This window comes from Dermacentor silvarum, chromosome 1, assembly GCF_013339745.2.
Source record: "Dermacentor silvarum isolate Dsil-2018 chromosome 1, BIME_Dsil_1.4, whole genome shotgun sequence".
Lineage (NCBI taxonomy): Eukaryota > Metazoa > Arthropoda > Arachnida > Ixodida > Ixodidae > Dermacentor > Dermacentor silvarum.
In genome coordinates, this window is record NC_051154.1 from 43,562,628 (window position 1) to 43,587,964 (window position 25,337).

Genomic DNA, 25,337 nt, shown 5'->3' on the forward strand with positions numbered 1-25,337 from the left:
CCAATTTTTCCAACTTGGTGGCACCTTCCATGTAAGAAATTTACATTGGCAACTGTGCTTATTTGCATAAAAGGTTGAATTTCAATATAACAACATTTCAACTAACGAAGCAAATGGCCGATTTTACGAACTTCGTCATATAGAGGTTTAACTGCAGTTATGTATCGCTCCTTTACTGACTAGTGCGAAAAAGACAGCTATCCAGGGCCAAAGGATCAGTTATAAACGCAAAGTTACTAATTATTATTATCTCTACAGCTCTCATTATCACCACAACTAATTATTATTATCTCTCCACAACTTTAGAGCCTGGTTCCAAACAAGCTCTTTAAAAAAGAATGTCTGCTTTATGACCAGTTTTCTAAAAACCCAAATGAAATGGTTGCCGAAAAGAGATAGGAAATTGTGGAAAAATAAAAGAAAGGTGCTGAAGGACTTGTGTGCCATAGACACATGTAAAAGGGCCAGTTGCAAAAAAAGATAAAACTGCTACATGACTATACTGCCAACAACACTAAATGACGTGCACTACAAGCAAAAGTCAGAAGCTGTCATGTAAACTTCTGCTGTGAAACCAAAAACAAAGCTTGCATTGCTAATTTTGTTTCCGCATTTTTTAAAACTTATGTCGTTGCAAACTCCTGATAGTTTACAAAACTTCGTTTAACAGACGAAGAACAGTAATCAGATTAACATTCGTTCATGAAATATTTTGTTTCAAATATTCGGAAATGCTAAATGCAGTTAAACCTGGATATAACGAAATGGACAAATTCCCGAAAAACTTCGTTATAAAGAGGATTTCGTTATATGCAGGTTCGGCACGAAAATAAAAAAAGAAACGCCTATCATATTTGCTCGATTCTAACGCGCCCTCGATTGTAACGCGCACCCGTTTTCCGTTTTCGTCGAAGCACTCATCCTTGGAATGTCACACCAGGTACTGGATGCGTGGGCGCGTGTTGTTTCACACAAGCGCGAGGCATCGGAAACCAAGAGCGAGCGTCACGATGGCGTCATAGCGTTGTATAGTGTTACAGTAGAACCCCGCTGTTACGTTCCCGGGTGCTGCGTTTTCCCAGCTGTTAGGTCGTTTTTGGCCGGTCCTGGCACAGCTACCATAGAACGCAATGCATTGGTAATCCCGCTGTGGCGTCGTAACTGTGGGACCGTTCCCGCATTGTACGTTGTGAACTGCCACCCCCAGCCAGCCCGAGCGGGCATTTTGACTTTTCATGTTTGGTGGCTTGACGATGGCATTGGCTGCCCAAAGTGCCGGGGGTGACAACTATTACGTATTTTCCGTTTCCGCCAGCAAAAGTATGGCCCTTGAGATCCGTATTTGCTATCTAAAGATGGTGTCTATGACGCATTGTGGCCTTAAAATTGGTTTTGGCTCATGGATGTTCTGTATAAAGTCCAAGGGGGATAACGCAGTCGCCGCGCGCCGTATGCTGTATGTGCGAGTGACGTGCGAGGGGAGCCGACGACCGCATCTAAATCTCGCATGCGCACCAAAGAAAAGCAGGGAGGAAGCGCGCCTTCTTCCGTTGCGCTCGAGGCACTGACGAGGGAGCAAGGGGGGGGGGGGGGGGGGGGGTAGCGGGCGGCGTGGTACTGTACTCTGGCATCAACTGCGTACGGCGTGGCGGCGCGCGATCGCGCAGGCTGTATCTTGATAGCGATCTGCGTTGGGGCAGAGTCTAGGCAGTGTAAGTGCATCGGCGGCTCGTAGCTTTGTGCGTGCTGTGTGTTCTCGGCGCTCAGTTTGCGTTGAAGCGATTGACAACAGCACGAAGGTCACTTCGCTCGCTTCTGCAGCGGCGCTTCCACACGCCGCCAGCGTTTGACAGCGCGTGTGCGTGCTCATCGAGTGTGATGTGTCACAGCGTCTGCCAGCACATCGGCAACATCAACTGGAAAAGGAGAGTACCGGCTTGGCAGGCTAAGCCAGCTGCAGCAAGCGGCAGGATCAGGTTTGAATGAAAGGAGGGGGTAAGGTCATGCCCGTGGCGGCAAGATCGCCGGGTCGAGGGATGGAGGCCCGCCTCGCATACGCTTGCATACACGCACACGTGCGCTCGCTTCGCATTCCGTCGTGGCGGAGAAGGTGCTTCCGGTTGCGGCTCGCGCAAGAATGACAAAATTTGGGGCGAAATCTCTAGATTGTTGGCGGGGAAAATTCGTTATATCGAGGGGGTCTCCCGCTGCCACTTCGTTACATAGAGGTCCCAAATACATGTGCTTCTATGGAGTAATGGCGGGGAATAGAAAAACTTCGTTATATCCAGGAATTCGTTATATGGAGGTTCGTTATAAGCAGGTTTAACTGTAATTCCTTTTTGAATACAAATATAAATAGTTAGTGTACACTATTCGGTTCAGATTCGAAACTTTGAATATTTGCGCACCCCTAATTTTGTTATTTCTTAGTGTGTATTCTGAAACGGGTTATGTATTCGAGAACTTTCCATAGTAATTCTTATTAGCACTGCAAAATATGGAATTGGTATATTCTATTCATTAATGAGCCCTCCTTTTTTACATGCAGTAAGTTACACATACTAATTTTGCATCTTGGTCATTAATTTCAGTTACACTTAATGCTTACTACCTGCCTTCTGCATTTTCTTTTTCTTACTAAGTGGTGTAAGGCAAGATTCATATTAGTTGGCTGTCTAGATGACTTCAAAAATGAAAGAATGCCACCATCTATACCACCAACGCAAGCAGCCCATACAGACATATTGTTACATTGGTGTTTCAACTTCAAAAATATTATTACTTAAAGCTGAGTTTTTTCAGTTTGTCAGTATTGGCAGGCCAAAAAAAAAAAGTGGCAGATATTTCTTTCCTATTACAAAGGCAACATAGTTGCGTCTGGCTACTAAATACTTTCTTTGCTCATTTTATTAGTTGCTTAAGAAATTGAGACTGTCTTCCAAGTAAGCCGCTCCAAAGGGATCGCAGCAGTCACTCATTTAGTCTTGCATATGTGTGCCATGGAGTGACTATGTAAGAGGATAATGTCCTCTTAATCAGTCATGGTTTACAATAAATAAAAATGTTGGTGTTCCAGGCAGAAAATGTGAGCACTGATGTCAGGATGAGTGAAAGACTTCCAAAGCCTGGTTCAGCATCAACCTTACTTTTTTGATTCTGGGTTTGAGCCAGCATGGAGAACAAAATTTCACTTAAACCAGGTTGCCACATACTCCTCACAATATGGTAGTGGCACTGGGGTTGCAGCAGGGGAGATTAGCCTGGCGTGCTTGGTGGACAACTGTTCTGCATGAGGTTTAGTTTGGCCACCAGCAGTTCCCATTGGCCAGTTTCTGGAGTGGTCTCTGCAAATGTTAGCAATTTCCTCAAGGGTTTGCCACAATGAACCGCTTTAGTAGCAGTGTTTTAAAATACAGTACAGTCTACTTCCGTTAATTCGACCCAGACGGGAATGACACAAGTGATCGAATTATCCAGCGGATCGAAATAAGCAAGATGCAGTCAAAATGCCGTAACATGCCGCTGATTCATTTAGCAGTATTTGCCTAATATTAACACGCCCCCGAATCAAACACACGCCCGCTTTCTGTGTGTTCAAAGTATAAAGCTAATGTAGAAATAACATTAAAGCTCCTAAACAAAGTAGAAATCTGAAGTGCACCCGATTTTATAGCAAGAAAAATGGACGAGGGTCTAATATGTGTTGCATAGTAGCAGCCGGTTGCCTAAAGTCAGCTTCACTGCAGAATGGTTTAGAGTAAGCATCACCACAATACATTTGTGTATGCAGTAAAGCATACGAATGCCACAAATGCAGTTTTGGTTGCGCATCTGATTGCACTGCACAGGCAATATTTGGTCCAATTTTCTTTTCAAGAAAATTAGGCTGATTTCAAGATTTTCTTGAAAAGAAAATGAGGCAGGTCCAGCGAGTTGGAATCTGTATACAGCAAAGCTTTGTTTGAGTACATAAAGAGTCGAAACACGAGTGCACGCACGCACGCATGCATGCGCTTGCATGCACGAGTTGCTGACTACTAGTGAGTACAACGGGCACCTTGAATGCATTGTTGTTTCAGAGGCAGCACGCGCACACATACGGAGCTCAATTCAAATCGAATCTGTCTGCAAAAAGCGTTTATTTCCTAATTACCATGCAACCATGAAGGCAAGCTTTCTGGTTCTTTTTTTCTTCTTTCCCCTGTACGGCCAGCACCACAGATGCGAGGAAGTGAGCTCCATATGATGGAGATGCAAGAAACCCAGCGGTGCACGCGATACGCATACTCTACTTTGATTGGTTGGTCTGTTCAACAAGAGAACAGCCAGGCCCATAGTCACGAACCCATGGTCACGAAACCTGGCGAGGTTTGCAAAGAGAAAGACAAGCTTCGCTTAAAACAAAAAAAAAAGGCACACATTAGAATCGGGTAAATATTGCAATACCATAAAAATGCATTGTTAGCTATCGTTATTGCTTGAAATCTTCCTGGGCAGGCTGAAAATAGGTGTTTTTGATGGGAAATGACGTGTGCAATGCATTCACTGTCCCCTAAGGTCCACCGAGACATGCTCCCACTAAAGGACTAAAATAATGAAAGTTTTGGCCCATAGAAATGCATGGGCACCGGCCAAGACCTTGATTTGAGATCGAATTAACCAAAAAATTGATTTAATCAGAGTCGAATTAACGAAAGTCTACTGTAATACTGATATTTATAAAAGATTAACAGCTCTATTACAGTACGTACTGCTAGTGAGCTTACACTCACAGGCTTCATGCTATATTGCATGTGCTTGAGCATGGACCACTGTGGCTGCTCGCCCTACCCTAGGTACCGTGCTGGTGACCAAGTGCCCCTGCCTGCACCCCGGTGATGTGCGCAAGTTTGAGGCAGTTGATGTGCCTGCCTTGCACCACATCAGAGATTGCATTGTGTTTCCAGCCAAAGGCCCCCGGCCTCACCCCAGTGAGATGGCTGGTATGTCCTGTCAACACTTGCATGCAACCTACTCACCACAAGTTTTAATGGGATGCTAAAAATACTCAATCATACTAGACTGGTGAAGTATTATTCCAAATGACTTCCACCTTTTGAATTGCACACCATAATTCCAGTGCTGGTGCGTCAGTGTGGCACCACGTTTGTCAGTGTACTTTCTCACATTTAGGCCATTGTAGTGCAGTAAAATGTCCCTGTAACTTGCTAAACTATGTCTTTTGCTTCTTTAGAATATGATGTAGTCCATATTTTGTTAGAAAAAAAAAATGAATAGGGACCAAGCAGGCTCTGTCAGTATCCACAATGTCATGGTTAGCTGGTATGGGAAGTTCAAGGTGGTATCGCCACCCATTTATTGATGTTGCATTTTTTCTGCCTATTAAGCTGATGTTAGTAGTGGCTATTTTGGTATTTTAGAAGCGTAACTTATTAATACAGCTCAGATCATTTTTCTCTTTAGTGCCCCTTTAAAGGGGGATGCTACACATGAAAGCCAACCCTGTTTATGGGTAGATATCAACCAAGTTTACACACTTTATGTATTTTGATGTGTTAATTCCTAAAGTGCAGTTATTTTGGTTCTAGCACAATTAGTTTCTGTATTTAGAGAGCTGTACTAAAAGCTGGGTACTTCACTTGGAGAGAACTTAGCATCTGAAAACAAAACCCCTACTCAATATTTAGAATGTAGAAATAATCTAGAAAGTTAAAGGGACTGAGGGTTGCTTCTCAAAAAAAGGGCAGTGCTGGAAATGCAGGTTTTCAAACGAAACCAAAATGGCGCCGGTAGAGCACACAGTTCCGCAGTAGACGGTGGCAGAAGTAGAGCAGGTTTAGACCTCAATTTAAAGGTGCACGTGCGGAGTTGTTATGAATTGTTATAAGGCATGAAACAGAATTTTGAAGCCAATATTTTTAGGTTGGTGCCGAAGGGTCTCAGCAATGCGAACATGCGAAAACTGAAATAATATTTTTTAAACATTTTTGGCCCTTAACCCCTTAACTGCTTATAAAGATATAACTTGCCATCACAACAATCCTCTACTGCCGATGAGAAGTTAACTTGTCGTAAATTCTTGGCAATTTTTGCGCATGTGTATGTGTTCAGTTTCTTGTAATTCCCCGTAGGGGCGTGTGCGTAAGCAAGCGTTTGGTGTGTTGCGACACCACGCACCCGAGCACATAGGGGTTGGACCCTCACGTGTGTCGCTGTGCGCGGCTTAGCCGTGTCCAGGGACAGGGAGATCATTATATTTGGGATCTGTTAATTTTGTAAATCGTATCATTCTTCCTCAATGCATTCTTCATTTTCATAGTACACTTCATTACTCATTGCCATAATCTTAGTACATGTATATTTTGCGCACTTTACAGCGACTATTTTGGGCCCCTTTACAGACACGCCTCATCTACTTCTCATAATTCATTGCTCCACTGCAAATTCACAAACACTGGCATGGCGCTCTTTGGCCATACCTGGCCCTTGCGCCACTAAACCATACACATTCATTCATTCATTCATTCATTCATTCATTCATTCATTAATTCATTCATTCATTCAGTTTCTTGTAATTACAAGAAAATGATGCACAATGACTTTCAGCAATTTCTTTTGCAGTTCTAAAAAATGTTTTCAGAATTTTCAGAAGGACAAAGGCCTCTTGCAGCGATTTTCAATTACCGCTGTCTTGTGCTAGCCAATTCAAACTTGTGCCTGTAAATTTCCTAATTTTCCGCCGTCCTCGACTGTGCTTTCCTTCCTTTGTCGTATACGGAGGCATAAAGGTGCACAAACATTACGTGATTTGACGTAACCTTAAGTCTACAAGTTGCAGTTGCAATATATATGTCGCAGTAATACCTTAGAAAGTGTTGCAAATCAAATACTACACTGCACTGTGCAATGCGAGGTGTGACACATCTATGGTTGTATTTCCTGCCTAGCTTCTGCAGCATTGCACGTGAGATCTGTCTATTCTTTTGTTCCTCCCTTCCCATGTGTGCAGGTTCAGACCTTGACGGTGATGAGTACATTGTGATTTGGGAACAAGACCTCTTCTTTCTCGGACCAAACAGAGAGCCCATGGTGTTCAGCGACACTTCTGTCGGAGCTCCCTCAACTGGAGACCTGGCCAGTGCTCTCTGAATATGCTTCATTTCTTGATGAAATGTGCTTTGTGCTGTCATGTACGATGCTCGACAACGTGATCTGGCCAAGTCACATTAGTGTGCTTGCAAGCTGACTAACTGCCCCATTTGGTTATCTGTCAGGTGGTCTCCGTGAGCAGTGTGTATTCTCCCAGCAGCTCAGAAAATAGTGCCCTGGAAGCTGTAGCTGCCATCCCTTCTTGTTTACAGATACAGTAGACATCTGTTTATTGGATTCCGGTTAATTAGATTTTTTGGTCAATTTGATCCCGACTGCAGGTCCCAGTCGGTGCCCATTCATTTCTATAGGCCCAAACTTTCATTATTTTGATCTTAACCCTTTGCAGTCCATTGTCGGGCCCCTACCGGCAACGCAACATGGCTGCAACGGTCCGCTGTCAGGCACTGTCGGACAAGCTTTCTTGTGGTTGAATTGCGCGCGCATCGTCTCATTATGCATGTTGCGGCATTTCTTAAAAAAGTCACTGATTTGATTTGAGCTTTTCTTTTTTTAACACTAGGTGGAGTAGCTACGCGGTTAAATCCTTCGATTGTTCGAGTGGCACACAGCTCAGATTCGGCGCCGCTTGCAGCGAAGCATGGCCGCCTTCTCGCAGAGCGCCTTCTCAGCGATAATTCTGAAGCTTTTAGCGAAAGCGAAGACGAGTTTAGTGTAGAAGAGAACTACGTACCTCCATCTGATGACAAAGAAAGGGATTCAACAGAAGCCAGCGACAAAGAAGACGACGACGCTGGAGACGGTGGCAACAACAACGATCATTATTGTGCAAGTTATGCTTTTTCCCGGAAGTCGATGAAATGGTGGAGGAAGGTTTTTTTTTTTTTTTTTTTGGCTTCGGGAAGTTTTCTATTGTAAACAGCTTCATTTGATGAGAATGTAACTACTGAAGCAGGGAGAGAAAGAGCACCAACACCTGCAGTACCGGAGGAACCTGATAGAGCAGCTGGTGGGTGACGTAAGGGCTCGCGCAATGAAGCAGAGCCCATCTGCACGTTAGGAATGCAAACAAAGGCTGGATGGAAAGCCCCATTTCATATACAAAATGTCCAGCCGAAGCAGCAAGGACTGCGCTGTTTGCAGTGACCGGAAAACAAAAGAGGGCAGGAGGGAAACAGCATTCTTCTGTAAAACATGGAGAAATAATCCCGGACTGCACCCAGGAGAGTGCTTTGAACGCTTCCACACACTGCCGAAGTATAGCTAAATTACTTGGGGACAAAAAGAAACTGAAAAAATGGAGACCATGCAAGTTTTTCTCTCACAGTTGTCGTTTTCTTTCGTGGCACCCGAAACTAGCGAAATAGTTTCGGACCGGAACGACCGGAAAGTGGGTAAAAGTTTTGGACCGCAAAGGGTTAAAGTTAGGCTTCGCCAAATATTTGAACTTGACCAGTAAGCATGCTTGCGCCTAACCCCTATAGTGACCCCACTAGCGACCCCTTTACTTGTAGCGTCTGTCTTGGCAGAGCTTAGGGTACATTAAAAGCATTGAACACACATAAAAAAATATCTGCCATTGAAAGCACCTATTTTCAGCCTGTCCAAGGAAGATTTTTCGAGCAGTAATGGCTGCACACAATGCTTATTACAGTATTTAGCCTGCGCCCCCCCCCTCTTTTCTTTAAAAAAAAAAAAAAATTAAACTGAAAATCGCTTCCACGGCGTATGTAGGCTGTACACGGCTGTATTGCGGCAAAGCTGAGTTAAGGAAGCCGGTTGCCACTGTACAACACATACCGTATTTTCCGGTCTATAAGTCACACCTTTGTATTAGACGCACCCCCCCTCAAAACGGCAGTTTTTCCGAAAAAAAACATATATAAGTCGCACCAGTGTATAAGACGCACCTGTTCGTTCGGTAAGCGATTTAAAAAAAAAAAAAGCATTACAGTGACGTTTCACTCCATGAAAGCGGGTTACGCGATAGCAAAGATACGGACACTCCAGGCACATTTCTGCCGTCGGGGTTGCCGCGATGTTCCGTATAATGTCAAAGGGCGATAACATCGTCCCCATGCGCCGTATGCAGTATGTGCGAGTGAAAGCATGTGATGGTGATCCGCATCGTGCACAAGGGAGGAAAACGGGAAGGCAGCGTGGGAGGGAGGTGGGGTGGCTTGTACTCTGGTAGCAACTGCGCAGTTAGCGCAGCGGCGCGCGCCGTATCTTGACAGCGATCTGCAGATGCGACGACTAATGGGTTGGTCGACTCGCGGTCGGCCTGCCGCCGCTTGCGTTGCTACTCCATCCTTCTCGCACGGCGCTCGGCAACTCGATCATGAGAAGAACCCAGTACCTCTTTAGTCAACCGGCGCGCTTCGCGTGGCCATAACATTGAATGTGATTCAAAGGCAGTTCTTCCGAAAAAAAAAAAAAAGCGTACATAAATCGCATCGTTCTATAAGACGCACCAACAAAAAATTCAGAAAAAAAAGCGCGTCTGATACACCGGAAAATATGGTATTAGACCATGGCCATTTTTTTTTTATCTTGCTATAAAATTGGGTGCACATTAGATTTATAGTTTGTTTAAGAGGTTTAATTTATATCCATGTTTGTTTTCTACTTTGGACACACAGAAAGTGGGCACATATTTGATGAATTGGGCAAATACTGCCAAATGAATCAGAGATGTGTTATGACAGTTTTTCTGCATCTTGTTTAATTCGACTCGCCTGATAATTCAACCAGTTTCTTCGGTACTGTCAGGGCAGAATCAATGGAAGTCAACTGTAATAGCTACCACCAACTTAACAATGAGCATGGTTCATTGACAGAAGCTAATCAGTAGTGCATTTGGTGTACGTAGGCTGGTAGTGTAGCATGACATTAGTACACGGTCGTGGATGACAGACCACACGTACCTGATTTAGAGGCGTGGCAGGGCTTCTTCAAAGGATTTCTCTCAACATGCAGCTGGCATGCCACATAGTGCTGCTTCACAGGTTGTGCAAGCACTTTAACCTGCTTCACATGGCACTGACATTGCAAGTGCTTGCCAACAAATGCCGTGTCACACTTTTCATCAGTACAAAAGTGCATAGCTGCCCCTTGGAACTTTTAAAAACAAACTTAACATTGAAAAACTTAGGTAGCCAATATTTTTGGACAGCTGGGCAGCTGGCTTGCTGTGTGGTGGCGTCTTCTGATTTGATACATTGTCTCGCCACCAAGACAAATGCATCAAGATCACTGTTGTTACATTGTCTTGCCACCTAGAACATAATATGGCTGGCCCTCCAAGAAGTGCCGGAAGTGCTGGATGGTGGAGTAGATGGCGAGCAGCTCGCAGCCAAAAACACTGTAGCGAGTCTCGGCAGGTTGGAGCTTCCAAGAGAAGCAGCCCAGTTGACGACATTTGGAGTCGATTTTCTGCTGGAGAACAGCGCCGATGGCCACACGGGAAGCATCGACCATGATGCACGTTAGTTCTTGGGTGGATGAGAAGTACCAAATCGGCGATGGCTTGTTTCGAAGCGCTGAAAGCAGCTTGAGCTTCGAGAGACCAGGGGGGGTATTCTGTAAGAGTCCACCTAGTGGACTGTCCAATTCGGCTGTCGCGATTGACTCCAGTGGCACAAGCGAGAAGTAGCCAGCCAGTATCCTTCTCGCTCGTGCCGCTGGAGCCAATCGCAAGAGCCGAAGTGGACAGTCCACTAGGTGGACTCTTACAGAATACCCCCCAGGAAATCGCAGATGAGGAGCCATTGGTTGTGTGAAGAAGGTCAATCAATGGGTGGAGGAGCTCAGCGCAGTGCAGAATAAAGCGTCTGGAGAAATTCACTAGGCCCAGGAACTCATGCAGCTGGCGTAGGGTAGTGGGTGCTGGGAAGTCTTTCACGGCCTGGAATTTGGAGGGCAACAGACGAATTCCCACTGCCGTGATATGCTGGCTCAGGAACTCGAGCTCGGAAGACCCAGATATGCATTTCTTGGGGTTGGCAACCAGTTCAAATTGTTGAAGGCGTTGAAAGAGTTCCCGTAGGTGATGCTCATGATCTTGTGGATTGGGACTCGCGACGAGGATGTCGTCGATGTATGCAAATACAGCCGGGAGGCTGCACGTTACCTCCGCAATAAATCCTTAGAACGTTAAAGCTGCGTTGCGTAGCCCAAAGGGCATGCGCACTTACTCAAAAAGGTCAAAGGGTGGAGTAATGGCTGTTTTCGGAATATCGGCAGGCTCATCGGGGATTTGGTGATTGGCCTTGACAAGGTCCACTTTACTAAAGATTTTGAATCCTTTCAAGTAGCCTGTGAAATCTTGGATGTATGGAAGGGGATAACTATCGTAGACTGTGTGCACTCAGCGCCCAGCAGTCGCTGCAGGGACGCCAGTCACCCGGTTCTTTATGGAGCACCAGATGGAGTGGGGAGGCCCAACTGCTAGACGAAGGGCAAACAATACCCAGCTAGAGAATGTGCTCAAATTCCCGTTTAGCAGTGGCCAGATGCTCACCGAAGAGGCGGCGCGAACGAGCTGCGACGGGTGGACCACGCGTGTCAATGTGGTGGGTTACACTGTCCTTGGGTGGCTGATTTAAATTGCAAGGCCTTGTCACCTCAGGAAAGTCTTCGAGGATTCAAGCGTACGGGCATGGTAGAATCAGTGTGTGGATGCCAGTGGGAGCAACAGCTGATGGAGAGTCACGTGACTCTCCATCCCTGGAGAGTCACGTCTTGCTGTCCATCAGGCGATGGCAGGCTACGATGAATTGCAATAAACAACACAGTTATAGAGAGAGTGCAAAGCTTCAAATACCTGGGCATCTATTTACCTACAGATCTAACTTGGCATACACGCATAGAATACATAACAAAAAAGGCATTTAAGAAATTAGGATTAATCAAACATTGTATCCAGCCAACTCAGAAACGAAGCTTCATGCTTACACATCTCTCATCAGGTCTTTGTTAGAATGTGCATCGATAATATGGCACCCAAGTACTACTGTTACTCTACAGAACCACATTGTGTCAGTACAAAATAAGGTGGTAAGATTAGTACTTTCCTCATATTCACCCTATGGGAGCGTATCATTGTTAAAAAGCAGCATCAACATTTCCACCCTGAACACCCGATACAAATATTCGCGTTTATCATTCTTTCATTCCTTATATTACGGCAAGACATTTGCAATCAATCACATTAAGCCAGCTCATCACATTTCATCCAGGCGGGATCTGAACATAAGATGCAGCCTATATTTGCTCGAACACTAAAACATCAATGTTCACTTTTAGTGCAATCCACGAATAAGTGGTTTCCAGGGAGAGGCCTTTGTTCTGCAGTGGACATAAATATAGGCGGATGATGATGATGATGACGAATAAGTGGAATGCATTACCAGAAAATATTGTCACTTGCACTGAAGCGGCTATTTTGCAAAGGGAACTTCTGGAGCATCTTCACGAATAACGGCTGTTTTTATGTTTGCGCATTTTTTAGAATTGCATCTTTTTTTACTTGTGTACATTTGAATGTGTCACTCAACCTTCATATTATAATACTGTGCTTACCATTTCTAGGAGCCGTATTCTGAAACGTTCCACTTAAGCGATAGTTCGCCTAGGGAATACTCGCGTTCAATAAATCAACCGGCTGCTTACCCGTGACGTCAGCATGCACTACAAACACGCGCACTCGAACGCTTCGCAAAACACACAAGAGAGCGCACCGTGCGAGTGCAGAGCGGCTCGGGTGTGTTGTTTTTTAATGTATCGGCCACAGTACGAAACAGGCGTGTTCTTTTATTCAATATATGTCGGGAGCACCCAATGACACCGTGACTTCAAAATGACGTACACTGGAACTACTAGGTGGTGCGACTTATTTTCCGGTGTTGCTCAACCAGTCAATCAGCGCGCGCCTGAAGGCGAATAGTGAAATATAGCTGAAGTGGAATGTTTCAGAATAAGTCCCTAGGATTCGTATCAGTGTTTTTCTTTTCTTGGGTGTTCTTGTTATTTATGTGCATTTCGAATTGTGTATTATTTCTCTTGTTGTGCCCGATTCAATTTTAAACTTCCTCTATACCGTGATGTTTACCTTTTACGCTATTCAAATCTTTTTTTTTTTATTTTTTTTTTTATTTGTTCAGGTGTTTCTATATTTGACACAGCAAGTATGTGTCCGTCCTGTCGTGTGTGTTCTCTGTCCAAGTCAATTCTGCGCCATTACTCCCCGAACCATATATCATAGATCGTATATGGTGACCATACTCTGGCTTTAAGAAAACTGTTCTCCACAGGAACTAGATGTTAAATGAAGTAAAATTGTGAAATTCTACTGAGCAAGCAACACCTATAGGCTTCAATCATTACAGGCTATCCTCTAGACATGCTGCACTCTTGGGCACTGTGTACCGTGCAGTTTTGAAGGAGCAACACCAATGTACTGAATTGACTGGATGTGATGCTCAGTATGATGGTCAAATATCATCTTCCACCTAATCAAGCACAAATTATAAACTTTTTAGTGTGCTGAACACGTAATGCGCTATTCTGATTGTTATTATTTTTTATCTTGATGTCTTATTTCTGTTGTAGAGTTTCATTAATGTCAGAGCGTAGGCATGTGGAGGTATCTGCAGGGGAGGGCTGTTTAAAAAAAGATGTAATACTGTGGCTCTGTGCTTTGCAGAAGCAGTTGGAATAACTTGTTCCCTTACAGGAGCTTATAACTATCTTTTGGCGGTGCTTCAGGCTACTCCAAGCAAAATTAGAACCACATATAACAGTAATAGTTTTCTCTCGTGAATACCATCACAAGTGTATTGCACAGTGGCGGCCTGCTTGCACCTTAACCTGTAACTTTTTGTGCTTTGGAATTGTGCAGGACAGTGACGTCATTCAGTTCCTGTGCAAGTACATCCTTAATGACAGTGTAGGTGTCATGTCTAATGCACACCTGGCCTGGGCTGACCAGCTTCCAGCTGGCATTTTCTCTTCCACCTGCCTTGCCCTTGCCGAGAAGATCTCTACCTGCCTCGACTTTGCAAAGACTGGCATCTCTGCAGAACTCAGTCGACAGGAACGAGTCCAGAAGTATCCTGATTTCATGACCAAGAGGGGAATCAAGCCCACTTACCGGTCTGCAAGGGTACTGGGAGAGCTCTACCGCCTCAACAAGACACTGATCAGCAGCACTTATCACACATTTATCGCGACTGATTTTCACTGCAACCTGTTTAATTATCCTGGATGGCAGAAGCACCGGCATGCCGCAGAGAATGCCCGGGATCTTTACGAGTTTATGATGCTGAAGATCATGGATCAGTATGGCATTGAGAGTGAAGCTGAAGTGGTAGCAGGGGTCATTAACAGTGTCTCTCGCTACAACAAGAGCAAACAAGACAAAACTAGTGTGAAAACCCTGGTCTCTAAGCAATACCAGGAGGTCACTGAAGTAATACAGAAGCAGTTTCTTGTGGATGTTGAGGCAGCGTCTCGGCAAGGTCAAAGCCAGCGGACAACGTTGCTGGAGATGGCATCTGCCTGGTATATGGTGACCTGCAGTGATGAGCAGGTCAAGGAGCACAGCTTAGGGCTTCCTTGGTGCATCACAGACAGCCTGTTGCTGCTATTGAAAGAACGAAGCGATGCAAAGCCGACAGACAAGCCAGTGTCACAGAACTTGTTGGCTGCAAAGATTAATCAGCACATCTATGGTCGTTCGCCCCAGGATGACGCATTTGACATGCTGTGTGCCTGGGCACGTAAGGAAGATTTGTTATGCGATACTGTTACAAAGGCTTCCCAGGTTTGTATGTCATGCTTCAAGGGGGCTTTCCGGCAATTTGTGTCTAGCGGCCAATGTTCAACTGAAGCGCCTGTAGTACCGAGCTGCGTCGCGTCTCAGGGAGATTCGGCGAAATGTGGGCAGACTGCTGGCGACTACGTGAGTGGGTTTCTTCGCTACCTTTCCATGGCACCGACAGGGCTCCCACTCTGCAATGAGTGCTGCTCACCTTCTGGTCAAGTGCACAAGCTGACATTGGCAGCTTTGCACCGTTACTCTAGGCTGGCTGTATCGAGGGACATCTGCTGTTTTGATCTTCCTTGTGACCCCGAGCTCCACGACAATACAGAGGACATACAAGAATCTGATCCCATCCGGATAAATGTGAGTACTGTTACTGTGCATGCATTACAATGAAGTCCACTTGAAACAGTAAAGTTGGATAATCTACTCATTCATAATCATACATTCTCATACCGTGTTTACCATGTAAGGCCCATCCTTGCAGTGATGCTACCGCTGCGCCATTTGAGCCGAACTTTGTCGAGAAGTGAACCCCGCTACATCCTGCTACATTTCGGCAAAACATGAAAAATCTGCGCCCACCCTGTGCCGAAATGGTTGCACTGGCTTTCGAAAGTGGAGCTTAGTCCTCAAGTGCTATTTCTCTCCGCACCATCGAAAGTGACATGGCGTTGACCAGCAGCTGCATTAACTTCACAGTAGACTGAGTCAAGCCTCTCCAATTAGTCTGGATCGTATCGCTGTTTTTTTCCATGGGCAGCTGTCTGTTTTCAATACCTTCCAACCTATTGTTTGTGTTGCTTAGGCAACAGAACCACGTCGCTTTTCAGGCGGCAGCGAGCGACCGCGCTGGTGCCGTGCAAGACCTCATTCTCTTCTCCTGTATGACCAAAGCAAAATGGTGACCAATGTTTCGGACGCTGTATGGTGTGTCGCTCGATTTTTCTACCATAGCACACATAATGTTGCAGACACAGCAGCCGTGAACAATTTTTACACTATTCAGTTTGTCGCCTATCTCCCCCCCCCCCTTTTGTTGGCAAGGCGATTTCACGGCTTTAAGAATGACGTAAGGCGGCTACTAAGATTTTGGTGAACTCTGCACCACATGGCAAATTTCGCTGCTGAATATTGATGAAGCGCCACTGTTTAAGCCTAGCAGCATCTTACGGCTGTGACAAAAATTCGCTCTCAGCCGACGTGGTGGCGGGCAAAAGGTTGTTGCAGCAAGGTGGCCTCCAATATGTTTGGACCAGTAAACTGTCTCCGTGATTAGGCGTGAGATGTTGGGCTAGAATGGCAGCTGGAGGCTGAGACGAGCAAAAGCGAACCTCCCTCGCGGTGTCGACCATCGCAGTATTTCAAGTAGCTGGTATATCAGTCAAGCACAGCACAGGGCAAAATTAAGTAAATTTTTCTACTGCTGGCGGTTGTAAAAAGAGAAATTAATTTTACCGCTAATGTTGCCATTTTAGGACTGCCTGTGCGATTATTCAGATGTTTTTGCAAGAAATTCAAAAAGTCTGCTGAGGACTATTTTCATCATCAAATTTGGCACCCAGTACGCTAAGAAAACATTCAGAGGTGAAAGTCCTGACACAGAAACGAACCCACCATGTGACGTAGGTGATTATGTAGCACGCCAGCCTAGACTCTAGAAGTTTGGTGGAGCTTATATAGCAGGGGCTGAAAACTCCCTATACTTCCCATGGGACACTCGGTCCCATGCCGATACACCGCGGCAGCGCTGCTTCCACAACTGGCGGCTGCCGGATATCCTACTGGAAATAATTCACTAAGAAAACAATGCCTCCATGATGTCACTGATGAGGTCAGAAGGCAGAGGGAGAGGGCGCGCAGCCGGGAGGAGGAGGGTTGCCGCTGAAGCCCTCCTTTCCCACTTCGCATGCAAGCAGACTGTGTTCGTGCTCTCTTGCAGGTCCGCTGACCGTGCGGCAACATTGGCCAAATCGCGGAGCAGAACCCGCTGAAGTGTGTCGTGTATTAGGAAGCGCTTTCTTCCTACCAGGTTTACCTTGCAAGCTGCTATTAATTTTCTAAACCACTGGGACATTGCTCGTATGCACCAGTGCCAAGCAATTATAATGAAGAATATTTATATAGCGAACTGTTGTTAATTACCAATATTTGCGGTTAATATATTACATTTCATGAAAGTAGTTGCTTTGAAAGTCCTAACTTGCGGTTACGTTTAGGACTACACTTCAACTAGTCCACAGATATAGTGCGGGGTAGGATGAAGAAAATAACTTCCTGGCACCATCAATCGTTAATTTTGTTAGTGTGTTGTGAAGTGGATCAACTAAAACTAGCCGTTTTCTCGGCTAGCCAAAACTAACACAAGTAAAAGTTAAACGCTTTTGTTTTTATTCACACATTCGGTACTGGAAAAAGACTGACCTCTACGCAGTGCGAAAGTGACAATCAACAGAAGCAATTTTCATTCACAATGGAAATTTGTACATAATGAGTGAAAACAGATTCCAGAAGATCCAAACCAATGCGAAAATTATTAACCACCAAGGCTGCGTCTTTCTTTCTTTTTTTTAACCTTGGCTGTGCATGTCGACAAAGAATGAACAAAATGTATAGCCCAAGAAAGCGCACCCAAGTCCTTCATTACAAGTATTTCACTGGCAACAGATCGGCTGCTGTCATGACGAATGAGTCGAGCGACACTGCTCTTACGTCAGTCCACTCAGGCTTGCATAGAACTGGTTTACTCATGCAAAATGAATACCTGCTCGGAAAATAGAGTGAAATACTTGTGCTTACCCGTAGTCATGGAGGAAAGAAACAAAACAGGAGAGGCCCTGACGTCACGTTTTTGAAGCCGGAACTGCAGCCATGTTGGTGTGCCATCTCCCTTTGCGCCCCCAATCAGCTCGCCGGAGCAGATGGGCGCGAGCTTCGAACTTGCATTGTTACGAGCCGCCGGGAGTGTGTGCTGCCGACGCGTGTCAAAACAAAGCCTACGAAACTTCTGTAGCAGTTTTAGTGAAGCAGATGCGCTCCTGTGTTTTTTTGTGGCATGTTGAAGACGACGAAGACCCGCGCTGTGATTGCTTGAGTGTATCTGTTGCTGGCTGACATTCACACTCACAGATGCAAAACACAACTTTCAAGCTTACACACCACATGCCTAAGTCAGCTTTTCTCACGAACAAAAGGTGCTACGGGAAAGACACCAGCAGGAAAATCTTATCTCATTTTTCAGAGACCGAGAGCAGCAGCGAAAGCTTCAGGAGCGCGGTTGCTATGGCAACGTTGATATTTGGGGTGCCCGTCCCAGTGCTCCTTTGCGAAAAACAGCACGTGACTTCCGCCACACTTTCTCCAATACGTCCGTGCTGGCCGGGGCCTCTCCTGGGTTTTCCTTCCTCCATGCCCGTAGTCATTAGGGAAACCTGAAAAACTTCGCATAACTGGAATTCCCGGTGTTCGAACACCACAGAGAACACCATCGCAACACATGTGATGCCCCGATTTAGCCATCTTCATCTGATGCTTGCGTCTTCTGTTCGTTGTACGCCTGATCAAGCTTCTCTGTCTTATCTTTCCCATCTTCACACTTGGGACGACAACCGAAGCAGACGACCAAGCGCGGTATGACTTCTGATATTGCTGAGCGAGTGGCAAGGGTGAGCAGAGGCAAGCTTGACGGACGCACGATGGCGACCACTTCCCGTACTTCGCCCGATTTAAAATTCACAAAAAGAAAACTAAGAAAAATAACTTAAGATGTCCGGCAACCGCTAGGAGCGCGCATATGCCTTAAACTGAAACTAGCTTTACTTTCTGGGGGCTGCTTATAGCAACTGTGCGCTTGCCCTCTCTTGGCTGATATCCCGCATTAAGTTACGTCAGTTGAGCGGTGGGAGTCTGTGTCTAGACTCTTGCCTATGAATGCGAAATCCTGCCGAGTGCCAAATATGATGATGAATATCTCGGAACGGAAGTGTTCTTGAAGAATCAAACAAAATGTAGTTGTCTTCAGATTGATCACTCAAGTTTTCAATCTTAACATATATAGTAGACTTCCGTTAATTCAACTCCGCTTAGTTCAATCCAGACTGAAAGTCCCTGCCGGCATCCATGCATTTCTATAGGCCCAAAGGGTCGTTACTTCGATCCTAAAATTGGCATTCGCTAAATAATTTGAACTTGACCAGTATGCATGCATGTGCCTGACCTCTGTGGTGACAGTGTCTGTCTCGGCAGAGCTTAGGGGACTGTGAATGCGTTGAACACATGTCATCTCCCGTCGAAAATGCGCCTTTTCGGCCAGCCCTAGAAAGGTTTTCACGAAATAGCTCACAATATTTGACTACGGTATTCACCTGGTTCTAACTGATGCTGTTTGCTTTCTAAGGAAATTGGTCTGAAAATTGCCTGCATGCTGTTTGCTTTCTAAGGAAATTGGTCTGAAAATTGCCTGCGCAGTGCAATCGGATATGAAACCAAAACCGCTTTCGCGGTGGTCGTACGCTTTACCACATAACATGGCTGTATTGCGGCAAAGCTGACTTTCAAAGCCGTGCATCAAAGCTGATTTTTAGTGTTTGGGTAGAGTTTATGAATTAGGGGGGTGCGACCACACACATAGCTTGCCCATTGTAAAAGTGCCATGTAATATAATTTGCAGTCGCTTTCTTAAACCTGCTCCAAAGGTCCATTTTACTGCTCCACAATGCCTTTTTGGCTGCTTCAAAAGCTGCTCTGAAATGGCATGGGCCAGTAGCATCATTGCCCTTGTGTAAAATCTGTAAAGTTTCATTAAAGTAACACATTAAAGTTTCATTAAGTTGTCACAGCCATGGGAGCCTCTGCTTATACTTAATGGCTTCCGCGTCCGCCTGACAAAATGTATCAAGGCACGACTTTGACTTGTTGATAATCGGGTGGACTTGTCTGTCACACTGGGTGGTTTGACTAGCGTGTTGCAACCGCTTGATGTGTGCATGAACTGGCCACTCAAGGCCGAGTTCTGAAGCTGCTAGTTTGAGCTGATGGCATCAGATAACCTCGAGAAAACGCCCACCAGGCTGCTGAAAAGGGCATCCTTTCAGCAGGTCTTCTCATGTATTTTAAATGCATGGCATTCAGTATCATTTGATGCCATCACTAAAAGTCTGCACTTACTGAAATTGAGAGTTGGAGCAAAAACTCGTGTATCGGATTTACAACTCTAACTCAGCAGTAAGGAAATGTTATCGAAATTTTGTAAATTGCGCCTAATCATATATCTAAAGCAAAAAGATTCATGTATGATGTGATGCTGTGAATTATACCACTAATTTGCAAATAGAACTTATGCAACACCCTTGTAAGCTTTGTAACAATTTCACGTAATCTGTAAATACATATATTATCAAGTTTGCCCACTTTAGATGCTCAAACGGGTGGTGTTTACAGAACTATATGTTTTTTGGTGCAGAGTTACGGCTTTGTAAACTTTGTGCTTCAATTTTTTTTTTTACTTACCAGTTTTCAGGAATTTTATAAAATAGTTGAGGTTCTCAATAAAATTTCTACTTTCTGCAGTTACTAGAATTTTCTCACTCCAATGCAACAAATTTCATTCAAATCACTCCAGCAGTTCTAGCAGTTATAGACCCTGCCTATTGAAACTGTGGCCAGATATAAAGAACATTTTGAAAAGCGCCGTACTGTTACAACGAACACTTCGAACCCAGTCTTGGTAAAAGGTGGGCGCATGCGAAGTTCTGAAGCAGGCAAAAGTGACCAAACTGGGTGCATGACAGGGCCCCCCCTGCCGGAAAGTTGCAAAGATTGAGCTGTTACTACACTGTTATTGTGAGATCACGGTTTGTCGGCACTTCGTTTACGTAGTTGCTGATAATGGTTCACAGTGGTGCTGTACCCTTTCAAATTAGTACCGTTTCAGCCGAAGCGACAGCGAAAACTTAACTTCGCGACTTTCGGCGCGCCGTGTGGCTCATGCTGCAGTCATAACAGCAAGACCTTTGCAGAATGCCGGCATGCTGCAGTAGTTCCCTTTCCAGCCAACCAAAACGCTTTGCTATCGTATGCAGAATCCGCTCTTGTCCCGTTGCTAGTAAATTATATCACAAGCTCTCTAAGAAAAAATGGTCGCAGCTGCGTTTGTAGTTTTCAAAATTGCAGGTGCTCGAAACCAGCGGGCTTCTGATATTGCTGAGCGAGTGGCAAGGGTGAGCAGAGGCAAGCTTGACGGACGCACGATGGCGACCACTTCCCGTACTTCGCCCGATTTAAAATTCACAAATTTGCCCGATTTTAAATCGGGCGAAGTACGGGAAGTGGTCGCCATCGTGCGTCCGTCAAGCTTGCCTCTGCTCACCCTTGCCACTCGCTCAGCAATATCAGAAGTCATACCGCGCTTGGTCGTCTGCTTCGGTTGTCGTCCCAAGTGTGAAGATGGGAAAGATAAGACAGAGAAGCTTGATCAGGCGTACAACGAACAGAAGATGCAAGCATCAGATGAAGATGGCTAAATCGGGGCATCACATGTGTTGCGATGGTGTTCTCTGTGGTGTTCGATGCGCTCCTGCTCGAAATTGCAGGTGCTCGAAACCACCTGCAATTTTGAAAACTACAAACGCAGCTGCGACCATTTTTTCTTAGAGAGCTTGTGATATAATTTACTAGCAACGGGACAAGAGCGGATTCTGCATACGATAGCAAAGCGTTTTGGTTGGCTGGAAAGGGAACTACTGCAGCATGCCGGCGGTGTTTTGAAAGAGCTACGATGCCACATATCACTCTTTAGATGACGTTTTTAACGGAAACTTGCAGCTACGTGCAGGAAGGTGACAGGAACAAAAATTCAGGTACTGCAAACCCAATTCTAGGACCAAAGTGGTGTCGAATTCTAACTGCCCAGTGCCGACACCAGCATCAGTGTCATTCATTTTTGTGCATTTTGAAGGCTGAGTTCACATATAACAAATTAGTGATACAACGACCACTTTTTGCGGCACTAATTCAGTTAGTTATGAACGGGTTCGAGTGTATAAGAGTTTTGAGTGGCTGGTTGTTAGAAGGGCTTTTATGTTGTACGGGTTTGTAATAGCATAGCTCTACTTAATGCGTCTCTATTGTTGCCAATATTCTCATTCATACTGTCACATTCAGCTCTAATATAGAGCCGGTTACATTGACTTCATAGTTTCCCCATACATCTTTCTCGCTCGTGGTAACAGTGTGCTTTTCAAGGTACAATTGAAAAAGCAGGAAAGATGCAAAACATGCATGAAAGTACTGCATATGAAGTAGGAATGAATGCAACAATGGGGGGTATGTCATGGTTCCATCCCAGTCACCTTGTTTTGTTAAACTTAGTGCATTGTCTCCAGGTCAGATAGTCATTCTAGCTAGGCTATACTAGTGATTTGATAAATTATAGGGGGGTTAAATACAGTTAAACCTCGATATGAACTTCAATATAACGAAATTCTCTATATAACGAAGTATTTAACTTTCAATAACCTCTTATCCATAGAACACCATGTATTTAGAACCTCAATGTAACGAAGTGTGTTTCTATGCAATTTCAATGTAATGAAATTTCACTGCCGCCGCAAAGGAATGCCGAGACAATAAATGGAAACCTCCACGGACCCAGATGGTCAAATGATTGAATTACAAGCGGCTGCCTGCAAACGCACCTCTCAAATCGCGCGCTGCGCTACAAGAGCTGTCACTGAAGTGGAGCCGCATCATTTTCCATAAAGTCCAAGTGCGATAAGATCCTATCGTGCCCCGTGCACTGTGTGCTTTAGGTGCGAGTGAAAATGTGTAAGGGTGAAACAAGAAAGATGGTCGCTTCACGAGTCAATCGCGCCCGAGGGGGCGGAGCGAGGGGTAAGTTAGTATACGTTTCGATTTCTTGTGCGCTTCTCAGCCACGGCTACGCATGGCTGTAAGTGCGGCTGAGCGCATACACAGCTGCACACCCTGCTTTAGAGGTAATCTGCTGCGTTTGCAAAGAGTGGGCGGGCTGAGACGATGTGGCATCATGTAAGTTGTCTTCCCGCGCGTTTAGTTAGTATTGGAAGTTGTGTGATCTCGAGTTTTGGTGATCGTTGGAGCGACAGGCAGACGAAGCATTCGCTCCTCACTGCTGCCGCTTTTCGTGATAGCGTCGTCCCAGTCTGGGCGACGCTATCAGCCATGGGGGCGGAGTACACGCGGAAGTGTTAAAGCCTCTGGAAAAAACTAAAGTAGTGCCTACTGTGTCCCTTAGCCTCTGTGTCCTCTCCTAGCAGCTGCAGCAGCGCCTTTATGGTGTCCACAAGGACACTACGGACGCGAGAGCCACGAGCATGGCTGGGCTTGACTGGCGCGCGAGCTGTGTCTTTGACGCCCATCGTCCCAGGGCTTCACCGCCGTTGCCTCAGCGCACTTGCTGCGTTGCTCGACCTTCTAAAACACCGTCAAGTAAACAGCGCAAAAGCGAGTGGACATCCAAGATGGCGCTTGCTCAACCTTCTAAAAAAAAACACAGTGCTCACGTTTGAAAACCTTCGATTTTGCAGCACCGCCGAGCTTACCCGGATGTCAATTGCCAGCGCAGTGGCGCTGCCTTCATTAGTGTCAACGCTGAGTGCGTCTTTATGCAAACGCACTTGCGTTCGGCCCCGCTTGCTTGCGGCGATGGTTTTTGCCAGTACAACCGTTTTGCTGACTTAAATCTTCTATAAAGCACTTCCATGACACGGTGTACCCCTAGAATGGCAACCGCACCATCAGCAAAAACCTGTAAGTAGTTTAAAGCGCCTGTAAAAAATAGGTATCTTTTTCAGGGGCTTTATGTCATGCATCTAAACAAACTGTGAGCACTTCTGTATACCGACTGATCGAATACCGCATATTTTTACAATTTCAGACATGACAAAAATCACATCGCTTGCTTCTACATGCATTCCGTTGTCGTACTTATACCTTTTCGTATTTTTTCTTCTGTCGAGCCTCTCCCACTACACTGCTCCGAACCGCACCACCCTGGTTTGCCCTTACGGGATAATTGCGCAAGCCCATCTTCCAGGCCAATAGCTTCGCACCTCAACTAACTTAATTTACAATGTACAAAACGCATGAGAGAGGAGGTGCCTGCAAACTGATATGAATAGCGCTACTTTAGTTATTTTTCAGGGGCTTTAGAAAGCGTGGCTGGCTTCGCTTAATACGTACCGCCGATGTCAAGATATTGTCGACGTGGAATGAAACTGTATCATTCGTCGCCGACTCCCAAATTCATCAAAATCAATTGTTTTCTCATTCAAATTTGTTTTTTTTTTTTTTTCCATTGCCCGATAATTCGGAAAATTCTGCGGCCGCTTTCCGTCTAAGAAAAATCGATCAGTGACTGTACTTATTTGCATAAAAGGTCGAATCTCAATACACTGGAATTTCGACATAGCGAAGCAAATTGCTAATTTTATCCACCTTCGTTATATCGAGGTTTAACTGTATTTTGTATGTATATTATTGGTTTGATTAGATTTATCTGTACTGAAAAGCGGGAGTGGAGTGTCCTGTGTGCATGTGTGCGTACGTTGCATGAACTCTTTGTCCACTCGCATTGCTTTTTCTAGAGTTCCTGAGAGTGCCAAATATAAAAACAATAGCATTTTATTGAGTATAGAGCTGCACCTTAAGTGTTGCTCAATTTTTAAACAAAACAGTTGGAAACCAAGCATCTCTGTATTTAGTGGTTTAGAAGTCCGACTTACATTGTTTTCTGTCACTCTCACAACCAGATTCAAGACACTCGGTTCCTGGCCATGCTGCGGGAGCAGGAAGACTTGGTGAAGCAACTGCTTTGCCGGTGGTCGGGTGTGGAGGAAGTGAACATCAGCCTCCACAGCTACCGTTCGCGCAAATACTATTATTTCATTGTCTCGGCGGTTGGGCGCCAGTGGCAGCTGTGTTGTTTCGATGAACTGATAGCGCAGCCATGGCTTGAGTATGCCATCATAAACAGGAGGCTGGGTTAGCCTACAACTTGGCTCTGACTTATTTTCTTACTCTATGAGCATTCTGGTTACTGCCAAATAAAGGGCTAGAGAATGGCCCTGTTCTAGATTAGCCACTCTCCTGACTGTGCCCTTCCTTCCCTGTAAAGGTTCTTTGACTTGACTCTAGCGTGCACGCATACATGATTTGTAGATAGCTGTGCAAACATTCCGCAGCACTAGTCGGATATTTATTGCAGTGTCAGAACTTCAACCATGATGTGCTATAAATTTATTAGTGAAATTTACATACATCAGACTCTGGGAATAAGGCGGCACTTGGCTGCTTATTATGAAGCTCAACTTGATACAAGAGACTGCCAATGATGCCAATGAAATTCTGCTAATAAAGTATT

The 25,337-nt window shown here is 45.2% G+C and overlaps 1 protein-coding gene across 1 annotated transcript in view; it reads left to right on the plus strand.

Annotated features, from left to right (window-relative positions):
- LOC119437001 (uncharacterized) overlaps nucleotides 1–25,300 on the plus strand; it is a 121,462-nt gene extending 96,162 nt beyond the window's left edge. Inside the window, exons 7-10 of the mRNA XM_049660871.1 lie at nucleotides 4,839–4,985; nucleotides 7,013–7,137; nucleotides 14,015–15,301; nucleotides 24,727–25,300. Of these exons, the coding sequence (XP_049516828.1) occupies nucleotides 4,839–4,985; nucleotides 7,013–7,137; nucleotides 14,015–15,301; nucleotides 24,727–24,963 (1,796 nt within the window). The 3' untranslated portion in view covers nucleotides 24,964–25,300. The remainder of the gene's footprint in view (nucleotides 1–4,838; nucleotides 4,986–7,012; nucleotides 7,138–14,014; nucleotides 15,302–24,726) is intronic.
- The last annotated feature ends 37 nt before the right edge of the window (nucleotides 25,301–25,337 follow it).